The following is an 18,359-nucleotide window of genomic DNA, read 5'->3' on the forward strand; positions in this document are numbered from 1 at the left end:
TTCTTTATTTTCTGACGCAAGCGGACGCTTCGGGCCGCCCTATGCAAACGAAAGGGGAGAAGGAGATTCAGCGCAAGTTGAGGCTTCAGGCGGGGATTTCCGGGGCAGTACTTGCATCTTGTGATGCGGTCACCACATGCGTGGATGCCCGAAAGAACGTAAGCTCTCCGTACACCATTCGCCGCAACCTCCTCTCCCGCGAATAGCCAAGCGAAGCGATACTTCGAGCCGACCATTGGTCGTGTTTTATTTTTTCTGGTTTAACGATTCGCCGTATCTGTCACCGTGGATAGCACAGCGCGCCGGTTCGAGTATAAAAGCCTCGCCTCTGCATCGGACCAACCCAGTCTTACTTCGTCCTGGTTCTTGTGATCGTCGAAGACTCTAAACCTTGTAGTGGATCTAACCATCCTCCTGCGATCATCATGAACGCCGCTGTGAGTATATCTGAGGCTCGCGTGAAGTCGGGAACATCATTCGCGGATCTACGGCCAAATAACTCTCTAGGACTAAGTACCACACCCAGAGGGGCTTGTCGGCGTTACTCCATCTTTGATCCCTGTTCTGCAAATAGCACTCTCTTTCCTCCTTCCCCTCTCTCGCACTCACTCTGGTGGAATTTCGCTTATATATACTTCTCAGTATACTCCTCCGCGATTGAACTACATGTGAATCGTGAGAGCTACACCTAAGCGTGGAGCTAAGTTTATCAAGTACATGAGTGAATAAGGTCCAATGACGGGTAGCTAATTTAGTTGGTGCTGTAGGAAATAGCCCACACTAAAGCAAAATTAGTAGTTTTATATAAGTACTAGTATGAATGGATTCCACAGGTGCCCCCCTTCGCTAAAACTTGCTTCTAACGAATGGTAAACTGCCGATGTCAGGGAAGTATGCAGTTGCTGAATTCGGTATAGCCGTATTTGATGTGCCCATTAGTAGGGAAGAGGGAAACTTCAACGAATGTTTAGAACCTTTTAAACAGTTCTTGAACTCATACCGTGAGATCAAGCGACAAAATACGATGGTTAATGTGTGATTTGAAGATTAAAATATTTAAACAATGTTTGAGGCTAGATCTATAGGAAAACTGTTTAGGTTGGTTATGTCACAGTCGATCTTTCAGAGCAAAAGCCTGTGTGGCTTTGTTGAGAAAAACCAGCGAAGCGGGCAACTTTCGATGCCAACTACCAACGCGAACAGTCTGCCAACGTTCGCTAATGGGGGCGTTTGGTTTGCGCAAAAATTATGCTTATTGGCGATGTCAATCGTAAAGTGTGAATAACTGAGTCGGCCCTATTAAGAAATCACCATGGGTACAAGTTTATGGACAAAGTATGAGGCGGTGCATACTTCAGTGTGCGCCAAATGCACACTACATTATACTTATGAAGTACGTACACGTGTAAACAGCTTGTTATGATACATACCAACCGAACATGATGGGCATCATAATTGTGAATATGCGCTTATCAGCAACTGATATTAAATCAGCGTTTGTTTTTGGGCATGTTTTCCTTAATCTCGGGCTGCGTTTAAGTTGCCGGGCTGTTCATCACGACTGATTCGCATCACCAGGCTCAGCTTACAAAGATTGCTTATTATGTTGTCAAATCTGTTGGTAAACTAGTTCAGTATCGTTTCACAATTTAAATTAACGCATACATTTATATATCGCTAATTCTCACTCAAGTTCCCCAAGTAATCAGGAGTACTGAGAGAGAACCCACTTGAGTACGTGTAATATGGAAAACGTTTGTATTGAAAGAAATGAGGGAAAATTATGTTTATGGAACAGAAATAACTACAAGACACCTTTTCAGGCCACATCTGTCGCCTTCACATCGAATCTTCGTGACAGTGGCAGTTCTGTCTATTACGGCTTAGAGGGTCGCGGTTGTAGTTAATTAGACATCCAGAAAATTAATTAGGTGGTTGTCGCAGCAGAGCGTTTCTGTAAAGAAATTCGACCCTCTATGTGACATTACAGATGGCGTCGAAATACGAGTGCTATAGGAGCAACCTCACCTACTCCGGCAGTTGAGGTACCGCACAGGCCTCATATTTGCATCAGCTGATTCTCCTAAACGTTACACTGCAACCTTTCTTGCATTAACGTATAAGGATGGGATGAAAGCATCCCAAAGAAAACGAGTGTTCTGTGACGGTTTTAGATAGTGACCAGAACCCCAGCGTCCATATCTATGTGTCTACGAAGATACTGCAGGGCACGTTCATTAGGGCGCAGATAGTTGCATACATTTTAATGACTATATCTTAACATGCTGGACTTGAAGCCGAGCCAATGGAAAAAGAATAATACTTGCATAACGGACGAGTCCAGCTTCCGAAAGCCCTGCTGTATGGTCAAGCACTAAGCCCACATGAATGCGCTTTATTACGCGCGTTATTTTTCATCTACGTCGCATAAAATTCTCCTGCAGCAAGAGGGAAACGTACCTGAAGAGTATGTTTTGCGCTGTCTGCGACTTCACCGTTCTCTGACAAAGGTCCACTTGTCCGCTCCCGGCTCTGTATCACGCAGCTCTCCACCGTTCTATTCGCGCTTTTCTCGGCCGCCTCCGCTGGCTTCATCGGGGGCTACAGTGGCTACGGCGGTGGTCTTGGTGCCATCAGTGGCGGTGCTGGCTACGCTGGTGGCTACGGCGCTGGTATTGGAGGCGCCGTTGCTGCTGCTCCAGTTGCTGTCGCAGCCGCTCCAGCTGTTTCAGTGCGCAGCACTTCCTACGGCAACAGTGCGGGAGGCGCCGCCATTCTTTCCGGGGGCGCAGCTGGTGGTCTCGCCGGCAGTAGCATCGGTCTGTTCTCCGGGGCCGGCCTCGGCTACGGTGGAGGACTCGGTCTCGGTGGTCTCGGAGGCGGTGCTGGATACGGCGTCGCCGTTGCTCGTCCCGCCATCGCCGTTGCTCGTCCCGCCATTGCCGTAGCTCCAGCCGTGGCTGTGGCTCGCCCTGTGGCAGTGGCTCGTCCAGTGGCTGTGGCTCGTCCAGTGGCCGTGGCTCGTCCCGTCGCTATTGCTGCCCCGGCTGTTGCTACCGTTGCTGCTGCCCCGGCTGTGGCTACCGTTGCTGCTGCCCCGGCTGTGGCTACCGTTGCTGCGGCACCAGCTGTTGCCGTCGGAGGTGGTCTCGGTGGCCTGGGTCTTGTGGGCGGTGGCTACGGTGCATACGGTGCTGGATACGGTCTCGGCTATGGCGCTGGTCTCACTAGGCTCGCTGTTGTTGGTGGTCACGGCGGCTATGGGGGTGCCTACGGTGGCGGATACGGATTCGGCCATGGCGCTGGCCTCGGCAGGCTCGGAGTTACTTATGGCCATGCCGCCAAGTGGTGGTAAGTTTTGCTCACAATGTGATGACTAACACGAGATCATTCGGGTCTATCTATAGAGTGCGATATCATAATAAGTGGTTATGTGGTAGCACCAGAAATTTGCTTTAGTTGGCAAGTTACTTGACTGCAGTTGCCCGTGTCTCGAAAGTAGTCGCGGGATTACTGGAATTTAGTAAATAACTATAAAATAATTGAGGCTTGACAAATCAATAAGTTATTTGTTTTCGTATCTTTTACCGATGCTAGTACGGTCAATATTAGAGCAAACTAGTGGTTATGTATTGTTTAGTTTGTGTGTCGTCGTCAGAAGTTTCGGTGTGGCTCTACAGTGGTCTGATGTCTATGTATTGGTTCCATTAGGACCGCCTTTTCCTGGGCGTGTCCTTGTTTAGATAAGCATAGATGTTATTTAAAAAGCACTTATAAATGTCGGAATTTTCGTCAGGAGCACAATATCTTGCTTCACTGCATGTATGTGGCCCGCCTTGGCAAGCACATCTTAAGCTAGTGAAATAACAGCAGCTCTGTATTGCGAGCAGAGTTGCCTCGCAATCGACAAAGAGTGCGCTGTGTACTTCACTTCTTGACCTCGCGGAGTGATGCTTTGTAGAATTTCGGGAAAACCACTCTACTTTGCCGGAAGGCTAGGTGAACACATTTGAACATATGATTGATTGGCTACACTTTACGTAATATGCGGAAAATTTAGGTTAATGTTATGACGTATTCAAAAGGGTGACATATTCATGCGCCAAGGTGTGTTTCTCGCTTCAATAGCGAAGTTTTTGCGCCTAATTATTTTTATTTGTTAGGTTAAATGATGAAATACCATATAAAATAAAAAATAAACCCCTCATGTTTCACCTCACGAGTTATTGAAAAAGTGGGCATGGTGGTAAATAAACCATTCTGCGGTACGCTCTTCTGGCTGTTTGGTTTCCGCCGACTTGGACCCGTAAAGTTTCATTTCGATAGCACAGGCACTTTACGCAATGTGGTATCTCTGTCTTGGAACATTTTTTCGGCTATGCTTCTTCTTCGACGGACCAGAGGCAACAATGAGCTACCGCAAAGAGAAGTGGAGGCTTTATTAGTTCAGAGCGAAGTGCCATTTTTTACATTGTTGGTGCATCTGATTAATATGCATTTTATCGATTCGCATCTCATGTCTCTTTCATTTTCAGAACGCCGGCTCCCTCCGAGTGTCCTTGGACGCTGCAACAACATGCACCGGAGTCTTTCAGCTAAACTTATGCAGACATACGCAGCCGCAAGAAAAACGAGCTTCAATTCATAATTATTTTCAATTTTCGTGATCCACAATGTCTAAACTCATTATTCACGCTGGATTTGACAATCTCTTTGGGTTTTCGTTTAAAAAGTCAGGATTTTAAATAAGGGGCTGTTTTTTATTACCCGGCTGTTTTTTGTTAGTGGAACGTTGTTAAGAAATAATAAAAATACTTGTTACAGAAGTCTCTCTTGACATTATTTTGAAAACTATGAGAGCGTTTTTCTTTTTAAGAAATGTGGCGCTAACAGAGTGCGGTGTTTAGCGAAGTGGTCACATTCGAACACTCAATAATATAATTCTACGGGTTTCGACAACTCTTGAAAAGCGTGAAAACGATTTAAGGTGACAGCTGCCAATGTTTACAGAGAACGTCGCCATCATATGCATGCTTGCAGTTTCTGACATTTTTTTTAGTTTCTTTATTTCTCCCGCCATTTCTCACTTCTTTCTGCGTAAATTAATCTAAGCGACGACCGAACATGACGGCATATGACAAGGGGAGCACCAAAAGGACTCCGCACCTATTGTCATCACCAAGGCGTTCGAAGAAGAAGAAGTCGCCTCCTTAACATCATCGCCCTCTATATGCTACAGATCGCCACGCTGTAAACGTGTTTTTGTCAGCGTTACGTTCAGCTGCATGAGACGAAGACAGCATGGAATAGCCTGGGCCCCTAAGGTGTTCCGCACTTTAAATTACAACTGTTGGGCTAATATTAGACTTTCGTGTACAATACATCATTAGAATCATTATATGAGGAATAAGTGCTTTACTACAAGCAGCTTGAAGCTACAAACATGCCTTACGTTTCTCTTGTCATTGTTGCCTTTCACACTTCATTGCCTGTAAGTTTAGTATATATTACGTTTAACAAAGCAAAATAAGCCCTTGGTTCATTCCTTTTGTTTTCTTATACTCATGTGCACTGTTATAAGTGATTCTTCGGTATCACACGTGTCTTGCAAGTTCAAGTGAAACACTGAAGTCGAGGAGGTCACGAAAGTTTCAAACGTTTCTGTAATATATTTCTTTTTGTTTTGTTTTTTTGTCATGAAGTGGGCTTCGTTGAACGTGAGCCCTCACCTGAATCTTTCAGTTTCCACGTACAACAGCAACTGCGTTATTCCGCGATTCCCGCTTTACATTGTCACGTGGGTCGTGGCGTTAACGAAGACAGCAGCCGCTATGCCCAGGATCGAACTGTTTATGAAGCCGAACTAGATGGCCGGTAAGCGGACAATCCCACTGCCGCAATGCACACTGGTGCTGATAGCTTCGAACGTGGCGTCGGCCGTCGAACAACTGACGAGCGACGATGTGCGTCGGCATTTATACAATTGCCGTCGAATGTTCCGGCGTTATCGCTAGCAGCCAAGTATGTTTCAGAACAATCTGTAAGGCGCACATTGGGCTCGTAATCGCATCGAAAGGTTTTAACCTTTAAGATTAGGCGGTGCCTCTTGGTAAGTCGGCGCGGTTCGGGGAAGGCAGCACACATACGTGTAATGAGTACTCACAGCACGGCACTCCCACAGGTAAGTTTGATTTGATTGATTTGTGGGGTTTAACGTCCCAAAACCACCATATGATTATGAGAGACGCCGTAGTGGAGGGCTCCGGAAATTTCGACCACCTGGGGTTCTTTAACATGCACCCAAATCTGAGCACACGGGCCTACAACATTTCCGCCTCCATCGGAAATGCAAACGCCGCAGCCGGGAATCAAACCCGCGACCTGCGGGTCAGCAGCCGAGTACCTTAGCCACTAGACCACCGCGGCGGGGCCACATGTAAGTTTCGCTTCTGTGTTTTACAACTCGCGTTGAACAAATCTGCTGCGACTCTGCACTCCAGGGGAAAACAAAGAACTTCTGGCCCACGCCCTTTCCATATCATATTCCCACCGAAGTTAATCAAGGCCCTACGATCTTGCGTGATATCAGGGCCAGCAACGACACCGGAGGGACCAAGGAAACTAAGAGGCGTGCATCGTCATTCAAGCAATGGCGGCAGAGACATACGGACAGCAAATTTAAACCTTCGCTTCTGTGTTATAACATTATTACCTGGGGTTTAACGTTACAAAACCACCATATGACTATGAGAGACGCCGTTGAGGAGGACTCCGGAAATTTTGGCCACCTGGTGCTCTTTGACGTGCACTTACGACGCACAACACACACGGGCCTCTGTGTGATTTCGCCTCCGTCGAATTCGACGGCCACGACTGGAATCAAACCTGTGACTTTGTGCCAGCCGCTGAGCACCATAGAGACTGTTCCACAGAGGTGGTTATGTGTTTTATTGGCTGGTGGGTTCTACCGATATTTTTTTCATGTACCTGCCTCTGTGGTCAAACCTGCTACAGCGTTGAATATCGTTGTTGGGTGTTTTAATCAGATCAGTTAGGTGCAATAACGGCTTGTATGTACATACGTACTGTGGCGATCGAAATTTCGGAGACCAAGGAAGGGCACAGCCAACAGCACCACAGCGCCTTCTCACGGCTACCAGAGAAGCTGGAGAACGCGCACTGCTCAAGCGCACCTGTTTATAACTACCAGGCAGCGCTTTTTTATTCCTTGAACTGTATTCTAGGCGCCATACTTGAACGGCGCGCGTAGCTGAAAGCCAGAAAAATCCCAAGGGGTCACTTTTGCAGTCGCCGCGGTAGCATAGAGTAACATTAGAACTACAAGACTGGTCACTCGGGCCAAACAGTGGTTGATCTACGCAGATTCACCCTAGCCGTAAGACAGTGGTGGTGGTGGTGGTAGTGGTTAGAAGATGAGAAAAGGCACAAAGATGGCAACACATCACTCACTACTTCATGGAAAGACGCGTATTGGTTATTTACTACGGCACCTTTCATTGGGCATTATAGGTCTACGTGTTTTCGCGATTGTGATAGTCGCCTGAATCCGTCTTTATCGTCTGCGATGTTACCGTGCGATATCGTCGGGCTGGGATCAGGCATGAATCGGACGCGAGAAAAGTGCACATGGCGGCGACGCGACGGCAACGTTGTCACGCTCCGTGTTCATGCGCATTTACGGCAATGAAGAAGTACGGGCAGCTGCAGCGAGATGCCACAAAAGATGCGCGATAACCTGCCCGGCGTGCGTCGTGGTCTTCGCTTGTTTCGTCTGCTTCTCAGCTTGGCTACAGCTAGGAACGAAAGCCATCAATACTTTGTTATGTGCTTATTTAATTTGTCAATGAAGCCTTAACCTAACGTTTCTGGCAAAGTGCTGTTCGGCGGAGAAACCTTTTTTTGTGCTCTTCACTTCGCGTACTGCTTTTGTGGACTGCTTCACACGAAAGAAAACTGTTCGGAGTGCTTCGGAGCACGTTTGCGAGAAAATTCTGTCTTGGCTCGCCAAAATTGAGTCACTGCTCGCGTCGTTAGCCTTTATTTGTGCCGTAAATGTATTTGAATTAATTGCATGAGTGAGATTTTTTTTTTAAGTGCAGCTATGCTCAGTAACATTATCTGTGCCGTTAGCGAATTGCTTGAAGCTCTAACGAGCGCAATAAGAAAAAAGTGGTCAATCTAGAAAAATGTTTGCTAGCTAAAGCTAGGACTTAATCTTTGAGTACACACTCCTGCCTCGTTAACGGCTTGCATTACACCTAAAATTACTTCGTTTTTGCTGCGGCAACTGCTTGTGACTGTTTTTGGCGAAAGAGCGATGTAAAATGTGTTGAAAAAAAATTATTGCGAAGGTGCGAAAGACAACATAGCCGACAATTTTCCTTTTTTTTCGGTTCATGCCAGAGTGAAGTGCTTATAGCAACTATACTGCCGTGTCGCGTTGGCCACTGTACGTGTACTTGAGTGCGGTCCTTCTTATGCTGTTGCCTATATGTTTAATTCTTGTGTGCAAATTATATTCATAATATGGCACCTGTATTTTCGCGTCTCGAAGCGCAATGAACCTCTCTTTGTGACTGCGCTTGTCAAACATCAACAAAGTGGGCATGCGCTTACCAAGAATCTCACTTGACAATAAACGTTTTCGCACCTGCAATGATTCTCATGTTTTCATTAAAACGTGTGCATACACGCACATTGGCATAGTGTGCTTGCCGCTCTAGCGGTGGAGCTTACACGAAGCTCATTGATGCGCGCAAACGACGGCTTAAAAAAAGATGGCCTCAAAGATTAGCGCTCACGTAGAAGTGGTCTCGGAGGTTGTATAATAATATTTGTGACTACAAAATGGCCTTCGAAACAGTCTTATCTGTGGTCGGGCATCTCTGAGGCTGCAAAGCTTCCCCACACCCGTTTGGTGCGCTGCAAACCCTAATTCCCCGTAGGGGCCTATGGAAGTGTCCTTTCATAACCTTTTTATAATACTCTATGGTGGCAGCACCTAGCGATCATATCGCGACAAAAATGTGTAACTTGTAGTGGCAGTGCTCTGAGTGTGCTGCTTCTGGGCTTTCGTTCCACACTCTCCACGGAAACAAAAAAATGTCCGCCATATCCACGAAGTGAATGATGATGAATGGGCGAAGCTCCGGAGGTAAACCTGGTAAACCATGAATCCTCTGTACATTTTACTCACTCGATTTTATTACATCACTCCCCCTAGCGTACGTCGCCGCACTAAATCGAACGATTGCCTTCAACCAATGCGCCATGTGTGACATCATTCCTATTTTATAAGATCTCGCGTCTTTCATCAACTACAAGTACCGCTTTCTAGTTTATAACATCTTGCATCTTTTCATCATCAGCTACAAGTACCACCATCTAGTAAACACTACAAGAACTAAACGAGAGGTGGCTACATACAGGAGACGGTACCGCCATCTAGTGAACACTGCAAGAACTAAACTAGAGGTGGCTACATACAGGGGACGGTACCGCCATCTAGTGAACACTGCAAGAACTAAACTAGAGGTGGCTACATACAGGCTACAGGGGACGCACAGCCCACGCCCTAAGGAGCTTCGCCCCTAAAACGCGCACGTAGCGTCAGTGTTCTTGTTTTTATTTTATCGACATATGTAAAACGATTACTGAGCAATGCTGTATTTTGGCGAAGCAAAATTGTCTTCGCTGCCATGGAACGTTTGGAACGAAGGCAACGAAGCGGCGCGCACTGAGCACTGCCACTAGCTTCTCTGACAATGGTGAGACGGCACCTTGGTGCAGTTCGCCACGTGCTCCCATGGTTTCGAAACTTCTCATCGCCACACTACACCACTTGTGAGTGTAAATTCAAGTTTCATTTCAGTTCTTGCTCCGGTTTAGCCGAAGAAGCATTCACTGGAAAGCGTGATTTTCTAAAAAAAAAACTTGAACGACGCACCCTACTCAAACTTGAAGCAACAATAATATGTGATTTTAACATAGACGCCTTTCCAACCAATCGCAACTTTAATCGTTTTTAAGGCACTTTTGAATCATCGGGTGCTCCAATGTCAGTGGCGTGGCGGGCCCGTAGGAATCACGCCTACAACACAGAAACTGCTTGACCTCCGTGCAACAAGTTTCCCTACAGAAGATAACGGAGCAGGGGTGCTGATGTGGGGTCTTAGCGATCCCTTAAATATATACAGTCTACTGCCCCCTAAAGCGCCTTTTCACAGACCACACAAAAACTACAAAAGGGTATATTCTGAACAAAGTGTAAAAGATTTACTTTCTAGCGGGGATTTTCACGTGGTGGTCGGTGGATTAGGGGAAAATTTTATACTCTTGCGCTTAACAAATAATGACAATATCGGAGGTATTAGGTCACAAAACAACAATACGATTATAAGGGATAGGGCTCCTGAAACTTTCACTATCTATAATGTTCTTTAACGGGCACTAACATCATACATTACACTGGGATGCATTATTCCACCTCAATCGTAATGCAATCTCCACCGAGCATCGTAATTGCTACTGACCGACAGTTGTGTACCGAAGATAATAAGACAATAAACCAGAATAACATGTAACCCTCTCAAAAGATAGAGATTAACCTCGAAGAAAAAAACAGTTACGCCGTTAATGCCTACACGTGTCCTGGTTATTTCTCGGCTAATCGACGACACGTAACGGCGCCTATCTCGTCAGATAAGTTTAAAGAGTCCAAAATATAATTGGCCGGGCTGTTTGATATGTAAAAATAATAAGTGTTCACAGCCTTGAATTACAATTGCATGCATTGCGCCCCAACACGACTCGGGGGAATCGGAGACGTGCTATCTTGCTTGCTTGCTTTTTTGCATAGTGCATGCATCCTGAGGTAGGAGAGGCTAGAATACCATCTCAAACCTCTCCCATCGATTTTTAAAACCTGGAGTGAGCCAACAGGGACCACTTCACTATCAGCAATTACGATTGAAGTATTAGATTGCGAGCACAGTATAAGCAGTGTCGTACGCACCTCTCCCCGGTTGAATTCAAGCCCACCACTCGAAGGCGAGGTGAGATAAGTGGGGGGTGGAGGTGGGTGAAAAGGGCTCGTGCATAATTAAACAAGCGTTCAACAAGCATTGAACCACCGCGTTTACCCAGCCACAGCACGCTCTTCGGTCACCACGAGCTGCCTGTCCTAGTTTGGCAGCGATCTCTGTCTCGCCGAACAACCTTGGTCCAGGATGCAGGACGCGGCGGACGGTCCCTGCAGTGCACGCCTCTCCCACCATCTCGAACCATCCCGTAGAGAGAGAGAGAGAAAGTGCGTGAGAAAGTGTTATAGGCTACGGACGCCGCTTCACAGGAAGGGCGGGTTACAGGCGCTATGCGATGAGGTTTCTGTGTATCTTTATCGCACGTGTCTTTTTAATGAATGTTCCGTTAGCCTTTCGCTTCTTTTTTTTTTTTTTTTGACAGAAGCGGACGCTTCGGGCCACCCTATGCAGACGAAGGGGGAGAAGGAGATTCAGCGCAGGTTGAGGCCTCAGGCGGGAATTTCCGGGGCTGCAGTGCTTGTATCTTTTGATGCGGTCACTGTATACGTGGATGCCCGTACGTAAGATAGTAAGTTCTCCTTACACAATTCACCACACCCTCCTCTCTCTTGAATAGCCAAGCGAAGCGATACTTCGAGCGGACCATTGGCTGCGTCTTATTTTTGTGCTTTAATGATTCGCCGTATTTGTCACTGCGGATGACGCAGCGCCCTGGTTCGGGTATAAAAGCCTCGCCTTTGCATCGGACCAACCCAGTCTTACTTCGTCCTGGTTCTTGTGATCGTCGAAGACTCTCTCCTTGTACTGGATCTAACCAGCCTCCTGCGATCATCATGAACGCCGCTGTGAGTATGGCGGGAGCACCGTTTGCGGATATACGGCCAATTAACTTCCTAGGACTAAGTACCACACCCAGGGAGGCTTGTCGGCGTTACTCCATCTTTGACCCCTGTTCTGCAAATAGCACTCTCTTCCCTGCTTCCCCTCTCTCGTACACACTCTGGTGCAATTTCGCTTCTACACTTCTCAGTATAATCCTCCGCGTTTGAACTGCTTGTCTATCGTGAAAGCTACAGAAAAGCTAAGTTTAGCAACTACATAAGTGAATCAGGCCTGAATGACTGGTAGCTAATTTAGTTGATGTTGTAAGATATGACCCTCATCAAAGCAAAATCAGTAGGTTTACATTAGTATGAATGCGTTCCCCACGGCTGTTCGCTAAAACTTCACTCTAACGAATGGTAAACTTCCGATGCCTGGAAAGTATGTAGTTGCTGAATTCGATATAGCCGTATTTGATGTGCCCATTTGTAGGGAAGAGGGAAACTTCAACGAATGTTTGGAGCCTTTGAAACAGTTCATCAACTCATACCGTTAGATCAAGCGACAACATAAGATTGTTATGCTGTGGATTGAGTACCAATATCTTTAAATGACGTTTGAGGCTAGATCTTAGGAAAACTCTTTGGGTACGTAATATCACAGGCGATGGTTCAGAGTGGAAGCCTGTGTGGCATCGTTGATATAAACTAGCGAAGAAGGCGGCAAACGTAGATGATGTGCCAGGCTGCCAACTTTGGTTAATAGGGCACGTTTGGTTTGCAAGAAAACCTTGCTAAATGCAAATTTCTATCGTGAAGCGTGAATAACTGAGTTGGCTATATTAAGTAATCACCCCGGGTACGTGTTCCTGGACTAAGTATGAAGTAGTAAATACTTCACCGTGTGTCAAATGCACACTGCATTATGCTTATGTAGTACGTGCATGTATAAACGAGTTGTTATAATACATACAACAGAACAGCCTTAATTGTATTTGCTTTTTATTGAACTGCCAGTTGCGATTCCACGGATTCTGCACCGCGAATAGATATTAGCATTTTGATAAGGCAAATGTGGCATACAGGCAGAGTAAATAGTTGATTGCTAGTGATATTCGTCCATAATCAGGAATATGCGCTTCTCAGCAATTGCTATTGAATCAGCGCTTGTGTTTGGCCTTGTGTTCCTTCATCTCGCACTGCGTCTCGGTTTTCGGGCTGTTCATAAAGACAGACTTGTATCAACAGGCAGAGCTTTCATGGTTGCTGTATTTACTTGGTAAACTAGTTCAGTATCGTTTCATATTTTAAACTGGAGCATACATTTATTAAACTCGGCGCCGATTATCACCTAAGTTGCTGAAGCAACCAAGAGCACAGTGAGAACCCACTTGGGTGCGTGTAATACGAAAGTTGTTTGTGCTGCGAAAAATGAGGGAGACGGGAAAAATGGTGTTTATGGAACTGACACAAGTTCAGGACACCTTTTCAGGCCACATTGGTGGGCTTCACATTCAATCTTCGCGACAGTGGCAGTTCTGTGTGTTATGGCCTAGAGGGTCACGGTTGTGGTTAAGAGGACATCCGGAAAATTAATGATGGTGTTGTCACAGTAGCAAAGCGTTTCTGTAAAAAGACCTGACGCACTATATGACCATACAGACGTTGTAAAAATGTCAGTGCTAGCAGCGATGTCACCTACTCCGAACGTTGAGGTATTGCGCAGGCCCTATATTTGCATCAGCTAATTCTCTAAAACGTTACACTGCAACCTTTACTGCATTAACGTATAAGGACGGGACGAAAGCGTCACAAAGAATACGAGTGTTCTGTGACTGTTTTAGAGGGTGACCAGAGCCCCAGTGTTCATATCTATATACGAAAATACTGCAGGACACGTTCACTAGGACGCAGATAGTTGCATACATTTTAATAGCTATATTGTAACAGGCTGGATTTGAAGCCAAGGAAAAGGGAAATAAATATTACTTGGATATTGGACGAGCCCAGCTTCTTAATCACTAAGCCTACATAGATGCGCTTTTTCACGCGCATTATTCTTCATCTACGTCACACAAATCCCTCGTGCACTAAAAGGGAAACGTCCATGAAGAGTTTGTTCTGCGCTGTCTGCGACTCCGAAATTCTCTGACATAAATAATTATACCGGTCCGCACCCGGCTCTATGTCACGCAGCTCTCCACCGTTCTATTCGCGCTTTTCTCGGCCGCCTCCGCCGGCTTCATCGGGGGCTACAGTGGCTACGGCAGTGGTCTTGGTGCCATCAGTGGTGGTGCTGGCTACGCTGGCGGCTACGGCGCTGGTATCGGAGGCGCCGCCGTTGCTGCTGCTCCAGTTGCTGTCGCAGCGGCTCCAGCTGTTTCAGTGCGCAGCACGTCCTATGGCAACAGTGCGGGAGGTGCCGCCATTCTTTCCGGAGGCTTGACTGGTGGTCTTGCCGGCAGTAGCATTGGTCTGTTCTCCGGGGCCGGCCTCGGCTACGGTGGAGGACTCGGTCTCGGTGGCCTCGGAGCTGGTGCTGGATACGGCGTCGCCGTCGCTCGTCCCGCCATCGCCGTCGCTCGTCCCGCCATCGCCATCGCTCGTCCCGCCATCGCCGTGGCTCGTCCCGCCATCGCCGTAGCTCCAGCCGTGACTGTGGCTCGCCCTGTGGCAGTGGCTCGTCCAGTGGCTGTGGCTCGTCCAGTGGCCGTGGCCCGTCCCATCGCTGTTGCTGCCCCGGCTGTGGCTACCGTTGCTGCCGCCCCGGCTGTGGCTACCGTCGCTGCCGCCCCGGCTGTGGCTACCGTTGCTGCCGCCCCGGCTGTGGCTACCGTTGCTGCTGCTCCGGCTGTGGCTACCGTTGCTGCTGCCCCGGCTGTGGCTACCGTTGCTGCTGCCCCGGCTGTGTCCATTGGAGGTGGTCTTGGTGGCCTGGGTCTTGTTGGTGGTGGCTACAGTGGATTCGGTGCTGGATACGGTCTCGGCTACGGCGCTGGTCTTAGCAAGCTCGCTGTTGTTGGCGGTCACGGTGGTTATGGGGTTGGCTACGGCGCCGGATATGGAATTGGCCACGGAGCTGCCCTCGGAAGTCTCGGAGTTACTTATGGCCATGCCGCCAAGTGGTGGTAAGTCTTGCTTACGATGTGATGACTACACGAGATCATTCGGTTGTATCGATGGAGCGCGTAATGATAATGATTGGTCTAAGTGGTCGTGCCAAAATTTTGCTTTAGTTGGCAAGTGATTGAGTGCAGCTGCACATGTCTCCGAAATAGTGGCGGTGTTACCGTAGTGTAGTAAATAACTCTAAAATTATTGAGGCCTGAAAAATTGATAATAATTTGTTTTTTATCTTTTACCGATGCTGGTACATTTATTATGAGGGAAGATTAATGCTTACGTGCTATTCACTTTGTGTCTCGTCGTCGGAAGTTTCAGTGTGGATCTTCAATGTTCTGTTGTCAATGGATTTATTTTATTAGGACCCCTTTTCCTGTGCGAGCCCTTGTTTCGATAAGCATAAATGTGATTTAAAGGGCACTTATAAATATTAGGATATTTGTAAGAAGCGCAACATATTGCTTCACTGCATGTACGTGGCCTTCCATGGCAAGTACACCTTAAGTTAGTGAAATAAGAGCAGTTCTGTATTGCGAGAACCGATGTCTCTCAATGTACAAATGCGCTGAGTTTTGCCCTTCTTGACCACGCGCAGTGGCGACTTATAGAATTTTGCGGGAATAATAGTCTACTTTACCAGAAGTCCAGGTGAACACATTCGAACATATAATCAATTTGTTCAACCTAACGTAATATCTGAAAAATTGGGATAAGGTTATGACGTGTTCAAAAAGTGACAAATTCATTCGTTAAGGGGTGCTTTTCAATTCAATAGCAAAGTTTTTACGAGTAAATATTATTATATGTTTGTTCATCATGATGAAATACAGCATAAAATGAAAAATAAACCCGTTATGTCTTACTTTACGAGTTATCGAACAAAGTGAGCATGGTGTCAAATATACCATTCTGCCTTACGCTCTGCTAGCTGGTTATTTTCAGCCGACTTGCAGCCGTAAAATTGGATTTTGATGACGTGGGTACTTTACCTAATCTGGTTTCACTGTCTCGCAGTATTTTCTCGACTACGTTTACTCTTCAACGCACCAGTGGTGAAAACGAGCTACAGAAAAAAGTAGCTGACGCTTTTTTATGTCAGAGTGAAGTGCCATTTTTTAAACGATCGGTGCGATTCCTTAATAGACGTGGTATTCAATTTGCCTCTCATGTCTCTTTCATTTTCAGAATGCCGGCTCCCTCCAAATGTCCTCGTATCGTGTAAGAAAATCCACGGGAGTCTCTCGGCTGGACCTATGCTTATATACGCAGCCGGAAGAAAAACGAGCTTCAACTTATAATTATTTTCAAATATTGTGATACTCAATGTCTGACTTAATACTCATGCTGGTTTCGACAATCTGCGTGCGTTTCGGTTCAAAGAGCCAGGACATTAAATGAGAAGCCGGTTGTTGTTTTTTTGCCAGCGGTTTTTTGTTAGTTGCACGTTGTAAGAAATAAAAAAAGTACTTCTTACGTAGGTCTTTTGTGACATTTTTTTAAGACAATGAGAGCGCTTTTGTTTGAAAAATTGTGGCGCTAATAAAGTGCACTGTGCAGCGATGTGCTACATGCAAATACGCAAAAAAAATATTTTACGTGTTTGAACAACTCTTGATATGCGTGAAAATGGTACAAGGTGACCACTGCCTGTGTCTGCAGACAACGCTGTCAGCATATTCTTGCAAGAAGAGAAGGAGGGACAGTGGCACGTCCCCACCAATAGCCGTACGGGTTGCGCGGTGTTCGCCCCGTACTTTTGAGAAAAATATCAGAGCATATCAACGAAGTGTATAATCATGAGTGAGCAAAGCTCCGAGGGACCGTTCGGAAGACCGTGAATTTTCCCGTAGACTGCCCAGTGCAATATTAAAATGAGTGACAACACGTGTGTGCAGAATATACACTGTTGTTTTATTGGTTCGTAATAAAGGTCAACTCGGTGTTCAGAGCAACAGGATAGCAGTATCAAAGTGCGCTGAATAACGACCAGTGAAAGAGGAAAAAAAGGCGCCAAGAGCGAGAGCTATATGCAGACGTGGCCCCCTAGCGGTCGCCTACCAAACTAGAACACGCGCCGAAAGAGCAGCTAGTGCCATCTCGCCATCTTGCGGGCACCATTCAAATCAAACGACAGAACAGCTGCGCCTCTAACTGGAGCGTCGAGTGCTAGCGCGACTACGATGGGGAGACGGTAGACAACCCTCGACCTTAGAGAGCTTCGTCCTTGAAAAATGTCCTTGTTTCTTTAGTGAAAGTTGCACGTAGTGCGATTTAGCCTAGTTCTGTGTCACATACGAGTTTATGGCCTAAAGTGAGTTAGGTAAACAACTTTATTTGCTCCAAGATAGGCTCGTGTTAACTGGACGTCACGTGGCTAGGCCCACTCGGGCATGGTCAGGTTTTCTGATAGGCCGCAAAGATTTCAGTGGCACACATCCTGTTGTGGCGCAAAGTGTTGCGTTTGTTTTTATGGGACCAGGGGTGAGATGTGAGATTTACTTAATGTCTGTGGCGTCTACCAGCGTTACCACGGATCCCGGACATGAAAAATTTCGACCAAGAACAGGTTTGCTGCTAAGACTAAGCACTGTACTGGAAGAGATCGTCACCACTGCTGTCAACAAAGCACTGTACATTCACTTTATGAGACCTGTCCCATCAGAGCTTGAAGGGCAGGTTTGTGGCCATGCACATTTTACACGATAACAGCGGCCGACGACACCTCGTAATGCGGTGGCGTGCTTCTCACAACAACCTTCTTTGCTGTGAGGAGGCCGTTGTGTTGACAGGCCCTTGCATGAATAAAGACAGCCCGTTGTGAGAAGCATGTCATCTAGCTTTACTGTCACTCTATTACATAGGTTGCTTCCTTTAAGCCTAGTTCAATAAACAAATGTCCCACACACTCCTCCCCCCAATTGAAAAACCCTGCACATGCTTATGGCTGTCTTTATGCGACTAAAATGTTATATTTCACTCTAATAAACGAGCCGGCCCTATGTGTCGCAGTCAGGCTCCACAATGCACATGTGATAGGGACGACATTAGTCCAAGACAGTAGGTCACAAATAGGAAATTTGCTGCACCATCGTTGCGGTGACCATCGGATAGTTACTCACGCCAGAAACTCTCTTTCAAGGGGCTGAGACGGCTGGGGCTCATGCATTTCTTTTGGCATTGAATTCTTATGGCCAACCTGTGATTTTCCGATTCAGGTGCACAGTACAGATCATTCTTATATCTAAAAAAAGGCTATAGCCTGTACAGATGGTGATAGAATAAAGAAAGCAGATACAGCGCTGTTTCTTATTTAATCTGTCTCAGTCATTGGGGGGCTGTAATCTGCATGAGA

At 46.6% G+C, this 18,359-nt stretch overlaps 2 protein-coding genes across 2 annotated transcripts; both read left to right on the top strand.

The window, feature by feature from the left end:
* The first annotated feature begins 278 nt into the window (after nucleotides 1-278).
* LOC119179744 (uncharacterized) lies at nucleotides 279-4,826 on the top strand. The gene is made up of 3 exons (XM_037430867.2): nucleotides 279-437; nucleotides 2,546-3,351; nucleotides 4,536-4,826. Coding segments are annotated over exons 1-3 (819 nt in total). The 5' UTR covers nucleotides 279-425; the 3' UTR covers nucleotides 4,537-4,826.
* Nucleotides 4,827-11,598: 6,772 nt separating this feature from the next.
* LOC119179550 (uncharacterized) lies at nucleotides 11,599-16,480 on the top strand. Its single transcript, XM_037430652.2, has 4 exons — nucleotides 11,599-11,631; nucleotides 11,771-11,908; nucleotides 14,081-15,012; nucleotides 16,193-16,480. Coding segments are annotated over exons 1-4 (1,089 nt in total). The 5' UTR covers nucleotides 11,599-11,613; the 3' UTR covers nucleotides 16,194-16,480.
* Nucleotides 16,481-18,359: the final 1,879 nt, after the last annotated feature.

The sequence above is a fragment of the Rhipicephalus microplus genome, chromosome 7, assembly GCF_043290135.1.
Source record: "Rhipicephalus microplus isolate Deutch F79 chromosome 7, USDA_Rmic, whole genome shotgun sequence".
In the NCBI taxonomy this organism is placed as follows: Eukaryota; Metazoa; Arthropoda; class Arachnida; order Ixodida; family Ixodidae; genus Rhipicephalus; species Rhipicephalus microplus.

Excerpts from the sequence above, each read along its gene's own strand:
- LOC119179550 (XM_037430652.2), top strand. Across the intron at positions 11,909-14,080 it reads CGATCATCATGAACGCCGCT|CTCTCCACCGTTCTATTCGC; the intron begins GTGAGTATGGCG and ends TATGTCACGCAG.